Genomic DNA, 7,497 nt, shown 5'->3' on the forward strand with positions numbered 1-7,497 from the left:
AGCGGTAACGCGTAATCAAAACAGAAGCGGAACAGCAGCCGGAGCTTGGGCCTTCTGCCAGAGCAGAGACGGACGCGATGCGTTTAATTCTGCACTTGTGCTCAGAGAAGCCTTTTCTCCACATTCTCTAATGTGAACGGTTAAAACTGTGTCTCAGTGATTCTTGGTAAGAAATCGTCTTGTGTTGTTGTTGTCGTTGTTGTTGTCGTCATACAACAGTTGTTTATTTTTGCACGAATCTTGCTTCCTGACAATTTCTAGAATATTTCTCTTGTATCATGGTTTTACTCCTAACTATTAATATGTTTTTTTTTTTTATTATTTTTAAAATTTTGTTTACTTTCTGCAGCCATTTCTTTTAAGTAATGTTTCCTAATGGATTTTCAAGCACTTTTCCTCATTTGTTTTAACTTGGTTAAGTCTGTTAAATAATTTTTGTTTTGTTTTGTTTTGTTTTGTTTTCACTTCCGCCTTCCTGCTTGTGTGTGGGGGGAAAAAACACCATCACAGTAGTCTGTACAACACTGGAAAACTGAACTAACACACATTTGTGTTTTTTTTTTTTTTAATTTAAAGGGAAAATCCTCAGTCCTGTTTTAACACGCCTTATCCTGTTGGCCTTGATTTGAGATAAGATTATGTCCTTGTGAACATTCAGATCCTTTGCACGTATAAATGAAATAACACTTGGTTAAAATTCCTACAGACATTTTTTTAAGCTCCAGTTGATGCTATAAGCCTTGATCACTGATGGCAGAAGGAGGGTTTGACCCCTGCGAGTGCATCTGCTCGCATGAGCATGCCATGAGGAGGCTCATCAACCTGGTAAGAATTGTCTTTATTTATCTTTAATTTCAAAAAACCTTGTAGCAAGAATAAAACCACGACTTCCGCTCTCTATATATCGTTAATGTCTGATTCACGGCTCACACATTTCTCTTCTGTAGAAGGAGTCTGTATTGTGTACATTTTTATATGAATGGTTTTTTTTCAAGCAATCATACAAAACACAGATGGCAGATATGATTAAACTGAGCCGAATTCTTCACGCCCACAATTTCGTTTCTTTTCTTGTAAGACTTCAACCACATATCTCAATCACTAAGCCTCTGGCATTTGGCTCAGTAATACTATGGTCATCAAGGACAGGAAGTTCTGCAATACACAATTAAGTCAGCTTTTTAAATGGTTTCCTTTATCAGCCGAACCGTTTGAAAAAAGGCAGAACAGTTTGAAAATGTCATGGTGTACAATAACTGTACCACCTAATCGCTCAGTTTTCAGTAAATCCTGATATAACTCAACCGTCATGGAAAAATTATTACGCTTGTCACTTGGGTGGTATCCTCAAGGGTATGTGGTTTGTGCATTCAGCATGTAACTTATGCTCTGTAACATAATTGTAGTCTACCTTTAAAACTCGTTTGAGATGCATAATTAAACCTTTAGGTCCTTAAATGAGTTTTAAGATAAACTATCTTTCTGAGGTGAAAAAAATGTTCATGGAATAATCCTCGTGTTCAGATTTCCATGGAAATCTGAGTAGAACTAAACTCAAGGATTATCTGCATTGTAGTCTGGCACTGCTGGGTTCAGTAGGAACATCATTGGCCATCATATGGACGTGTAACTCTCCCATTGCACAGGTTCTCCTAAGTGGTTTACATAAGAGGTGTGGTGTACTATAATGAGCCATCCTGTAAGGATTTGGGTGCAGTAGATGGGAAAAAAACGTCTTAAGATGATTCATTCAAACCCTCATTTCTAGTGTTTCCCTGGTGTATTTAGTGCCTTATTATTTCTTGTCTACTTTTAAAGTTAATTCAATTCATGGACATTTTTATTGTCCTCTTCATATACTCAAACACGCTGGGATGAAATACCATGTAGCGTAGGCCAATGTACAAACACCATACAGAGGCTTCAAGCACATGATTACATATAATGCAAATAGATAAGATCAGTATGCAAACTGCAGTTTCTGTACAAACTATCCATCAGCAAACTTCTGTATTATAGGCTGCAAGTAGGAGCCTGTTACTCCTAGTTTAATTGCATTGCACTGGCTATCTGTTGAATATAGAATCGATATTAAAATTCTGCTATATGTTTACAAAGCAACAATCTGGCCCTTCAGTATCTGACAAATTTGCTTCATCCGTATATTCCCTCCAAGAACTCGGAGATCTTGTGATCTTGGCTTACTTTCTGTTCCCAGACTTTAAACATGAGGTGATCGCTCCTTTGCGATTGCCGGTCCGAAACTGTGGAACAGTCTACCTCTCCATATCAGATCAGACCCTTCTATTTCAGTTTTCAAATCTGCTCTGAAGACATATTTATTCTCTCTGGCCATCAATATTCCATGAACATTGGTTTGATCACTGTTTAACTACTGTATTTGCTTTAGTTTGTTGTCTGTTTTGTTTTTCTTATAGTTTTACTTTTTGTATTTTTCATAGTTTTATTCTTTGTACAGCACTTGGTTGTTTTTAAATGTGCTTGATAAATAAACTTTGATAGATCATGTGAGAATGTAGGCTGATATAAAGTATGTAGACATGTAAAAATGTGTTTTTCTTCCCTGCCTGGTTGATGTTGAAGTTTTGTCATTTTAAATCTATCCTCAGCTGAGGCAGTCACAGTCCTACTGCACAGACACAGAGTGCCTTCAGGAATGTAAGTTTTCTCATTTATTTTCTTGAACAGAGGCAAAAACCCCCCCTCCTTCTTCCACTGATTTCCATCTACATGATGTTATGCAAATTTTGAACATACAGGTTAGAAAGCAGTCCAAGGTCCCATTCTTGATATTTCACTTAAGTAATCCAAGATAAAATGCCAGATTTGGTAAGTGTGATCATTCGAATTGGGCTAAATCAGTTTATCAGCCACGCCTGAGACATGATCAGTATTGCCAGACTGATTTGTTTGAGAGAATTGAGAGAACTATGCACTGTTTTGCCTGGAAAGAGCTATAGATACAGTGCCCTCTAGAATTATTGGCAACCTTCAAAAATTAATCATTAGTAAGCGCTGTATCCTGGTTAGGGCGGTGGTGGTTCCGCACTATCCCAGTAACTTTGGCCGCAAGAATTCAGTGTGATTTTTTTTTCACACGCTGATTCACACCTTTGGATAGTAAGAGGAAACCGGACAACCCAGATGAAACCAACGCAAACATGGGGTGAACATGCAAAACATCATATTCATACATTTTCTGCAAGTGCTTTATCTTGGTCAGTGTTGTGGACCCTATGCTGGAAACACTGGAAGTTGTTGTTGTTGTTCCTCTTTCGGCTGCTCCCATTAGGGGTCGCCACCATGGATCATTGGGCTGCCTGTTTGATTTTGGCACAGTTTTTGTGCCAGATACCTTTTCTGACGCAACCCTCCCCAGGTTTATCCGGGCTTGGGACTGGTACTGAGAGCACACTGTTGCACGCAACCTCAGTGGCTGGAGTTGGTTCCCTGGCTGGGAATCAAACCTGGGCCACATCGGTGAGAGCGCTGTGGCCTGACCACTAGTCCTCCAGGGACCTCCTGGAAATACTGGAAATACTGGAAACACTGGAAGTATGGTTGGAGAATTTACCCCTGATGGGCCATGACAAAAATTCTGGAAGACCCTGTGTATTGAGTGATGATTTTATTTTTTTTTTGTATTTATAAAATGTGTAATCTAGTCTTGTTTACACTGAATCAGCCTATTATTTGAGCTTGTTGTCTTGTAATAAGTCCTACAACAGCTTCAAAGAACTGACAAATCCAGGATCATGTCAAGTTGTCAATAGTCCAATCCAGCTAACTCGGTAATCTATATACGAAGAACGGGCCCCTGATGGACCAAGTGTGTGTACAGTCTTTCTTTGACTGTCAATGGCTGGCTTTTCTTGATTGTCATCTAAAGTACCTGACAGAAAGACACAATATTATTGAAGTCTGTTAAATATATGGATGGAAGAGGACCTATTTGTTAGAATCTATCTTGTAGTAGAGCAGAGTTCCATGGTCTTTCAGTAAATGTCACATCCAAAACTATTTAAATGTCCACCTATTCGTCATGCAAATGGAGGCTGGATTACAGTGAAAAGGGAACAGTTTCTGTTGAACTCATGTGTTGAACTGGGCATTATCAGGTCCATTTTTTTCCAACCCATTCATGTAAACGTGTGGGACAAAATATTGTATATCCAGAGCTACTGTACAACATAAAAACAATATAAACAGTTGATCTGAGTAGGTTCAGGGGAAATTGTATCTTAATGAGCTTATGCTTGTGAGTTTAAATCCTAGGCCTATCAGAGAGCCAATGTTTGCCCCTTAAGCAAGGCTCATAACAGTCAAGTATACTACATGTGTGCGTTATTTCGTGTCTGTGATATATGTTACTTTAAAGAATTGTCTGTCAGTTCTGATTTGGCTTCTTTATTTGGTATGTGCAGTGCCAGGACCTGGTTCTCCAGCAGGGGGCGATCTGACTCTGCCCATGATTATTATGGGCTGGATGGTGCTGGCGCTGGTACTCTTCCTGCTTCGCCCTGCCAGCATGAGAAGACCCAGAACCTCCAACAAACCCACCAGCCCCTTTACTGTAAGTCACACCAAAACTTAACAACCTTGTTATCTTTTTTTTTATTTATTTTTTTTATTTTTTATAATGTAAAACTGCAGCGATAGTGCAAGTAACAGTGCAATAAATAATGTAATAGTTTTTAGGCATACAGAAATTGATGTTCCTGTATAGTATACATTAGCACATTTTGAAGTGTTCTTTTAGTACAGTAAATACATATACACTATATGACCAAAAGTATGTGGACACCTGACCATATCACACCCAAATGTGGTTCTTCCCCAAACTGTTGCCACAAAGTTTGGAAATACACAATTGTCTAGAATATCTTTGTATGCTGTAGCATTACAGTTTCCCTTCACTGGAACTAAGAGGCCCAAACTGTTCCATCATGACAATGCCCCTGTGCACAAAGTGAGCTCCATGAAGACATGGTTTGCCAAGGTTGAAGTGGAAGAACTGGAGTGTCCTGCACAGAGACCTAACCTCAACCCCACTGAACACCTGACATCAGTGTCTGACTTCACTAATGATCTTGTGGCTGGATGAGCAAATCCCCACAGCCACACTCCAAAATCTAGTGGAAAGCCTTCCCAGAAGAGTGGAGCTTATTATAAGAGCAAAGGGGGAGCAACTCTGGAGTGGGACATTCAGAATGCAACATATGGGTGATAGTCAGGTGTCTATAGACTTTCTGGCCATATAGTGTACCATAGTGTAATAAAGTTTAGTACTTATCCATGTACTTATCCATATACTATCCATGTACTAATTCTGTACTTGCTTCCGACTAACTTGGGGGGAAAAAACTGTACAGAATATCTTCTTTACAACTTAAATGATACTAAATGAACAAGGCACTTATAGAATTATAAGTCAAGGAAATTTAGACACACAAAACCCAAAGTTTTTTTTTTTTTTTTTCATAAAGTAACAAAGTTACCAACATTCAGTATGAGCACCGTTAGTAATGCTCAAAACATCCAGGTGATAATCTAAATGCTCTCATGTACGCCGTAACAAATCCACATCCATACTTTCAATAGAAGCTGTGATTCTTGCCTTCAGATCATCAGTGTCACCTGAGTGTTACACACTTTAATGAATCCCCAGAGAAAGAAATTACAGGATTTGAAGTTCACTGTCAGTTTACACAAACTTTTTATGCCAAGCCTGTACGGTTGGGGCAATCTGCTGTAACGAGAACCTTTGCTTGCTTTTACCACTGTGTTTGTTAAACTGTGTCCTTACGCGTGATCTCTGCAGGCAGATAGCCAAGACAAGATAAAAACAAAAAACAAAAAAACAGTAAATATAAAATTTTTCCACATATTTATAAGCAAAAATGCATTTATTTATATAACACAATTTAGTAAAAAAAGAATGTTGAGCCTAGACCACAGTGTGTTGTACCAGTTTTGAAACCTACTGTGTGTGAGTGTGATGAAGTGACAGTATGCATCGTTTATGGTGAATCTACAGAAATAGCAGAAATAATGACTTAAAGCTTGAGCCATTCATAATCATTTTAGTTATGCTCAAACATATCTCTCTCTCTCTCATTCATATATATATATATATATAATATGTGTGTGTATGTGCGTGTGTTTTTTCTTATTGTACGTCTTATTTTTCATCCAGAATAATGGCAGAGAACCTCCAGCACCGCCAGTAGACTAGCGACGAGCCAGGACTCCCGACTGTGTACCATGACCACGACCTTTCACCTTGGACCAGAACTGTCTTCCGTCTGATTGGCTACGCTTACTTACTCTTACTTACTCATCTATTATGATATATTACTTTCTACTTCTGCTGATTTTCTAATCTAGTGGGTATTAACACGAAGTGATTAAAGAAACAACACTAAAGCCCATCTCCCTTAAAAGAACTAAGACATGTATATTCTCCATGGTGTTGTGTTAAGCAAGCTGTAAATGTAGCTTAAGACACCGTGACTAATCCTAGACACGTATGATTCACAGTAAGGTTGCCTGTTGTAGATGGGGGTGTATTTCAGGGTGGAGGTTATAGCACATTCTGCACGAGCCGCGTCATTTTGGTCGCTTCTTATGTCATTCATGAAGTCAGAACATGGGCCGTGGCGCTGGTCCCGTGTGATTCTTGAAGCCAGTTTATAAGACTTGTGCTCTTTACACACCACTTAGCACACCAGTCAGTTCACATTTTTCTTAATTTTAGTTTCCATGGTAACAATAAGCTTAACAAGAATGCTGAGTATACGGTGTGTGTGTGGTAGGAGTTGGATTACAAGCAGAGCTGGAGACTGTTTGGGGTCATTGAGGACTTATTTAGGACCGGACACAGAATTTATCACATATACTTAATGTAAATCTGACTATAGGGTCGATCTTTTTTTTTTTTTTTTTTGCAATACACATCTGTCATGTCATTTGGTTACATGTGATCAAGTTACTGCTGAATAACCAATCATTATTATAATGATTAATAAACAGGGAATGTTTGGTTATGGCCTTTTTTTAATATTGGACATACTGATCTAAAAGACTTCTGAGGGTTCATGGTATACTTTTATAGCTTTCTCTTTCCACACATGAACAGTGAAGGACCTTTGACTGTGTTTATAAAAGTCTGTAGCATAAAGACTGTAGCTGATATTAGGATGGTCTAATAAACAATCAGAGACTTGCCACTAGGGTCCTGCTCTGTGTTGTCATGTTTAATACGGTTACATATAAACCTGTTCTACATGCGTTTGGAGCACATAATCTCTCGATCACTGGTTGGGCATGGATAATATTTCTGAAAATGATTCTGAATATTCTGATGTAGTTTTACATTTTGAGTTAAGATTATAACTTGCTCTTAGAGAAAGAGCTTCAACTATGCACTTTTGGTTACTGAAATAAACAGTTAATAAATCTATACAATATATTTTG

General features: G+C 38.4%; 1 protein-coding gene across 1 annotated transcript; it reads left to right on the plus strand.

Moving 5' to 3' along the window:
- smim14 (small integral membrane protein 14) lies at positions 1-7,492 on the plus strand. The gene is made up of 5 exons (XM_026943259.3): positions 1-166; positions 707-825; positions 2,631-2,679; positions 4,446-4,594; positions 6,218-7,492. The coding sequence occupies exons 2-5, from the start codon at positions 751-753 to the stop codon at positions 6,254-6,256; spliced, it is 312 nt and encodes a 103-aa protein (XP_026799060.1). The 5' UTR covers positions 1-166; positions 707-750; the 3' UTR covers positions 6,257-7,492.
- The last annotated feature ends 5 nt before the right edge of the window (positions 7,493-7,497 follow it).

This window comes from Pangasianodon hypophthalmus, chromosome 28 (genome assembly GCF_027358585.1).
Source record: "Pangasianodon hypophthalmus isolate fPanHyp1 chromosome 28, fPanHyp1.pri, whole genome shotgun sequence".
NCBI classification, from domain to species: domain Eukaryota; kingdom Metazoa; phylum Chordata; class Actinopteri; order Siluriformes; family Pangasiidae; genus Pangasianodon; species Pangasianodon hypophthalmus.

Bases quoted from the DNA above. Each gene is read 5' to 3' on its own strand.
- smim14 (XM_026943259.3), top strand. From the start codon at position 751: ATGGCAGAAGGAGGGTTTGACCCCTGCGAGTGCATCTGCTCGCATGAG. The intron at 826-2,630 runs GTAAGAATTGTC...ATCTATCCTCAG, and splicing joins TGAGGAGGCTCATCAACCTG to CTGAGGCAGTCACAGTCCTA. The intron at 2,680-4,445 runs GTAAGTTTTCTC...TGGTATGTGCAG, and splicing joins CACAGAGTGCCTTCAGGAAT to TGCCAGGACCTGGTTCTCCA.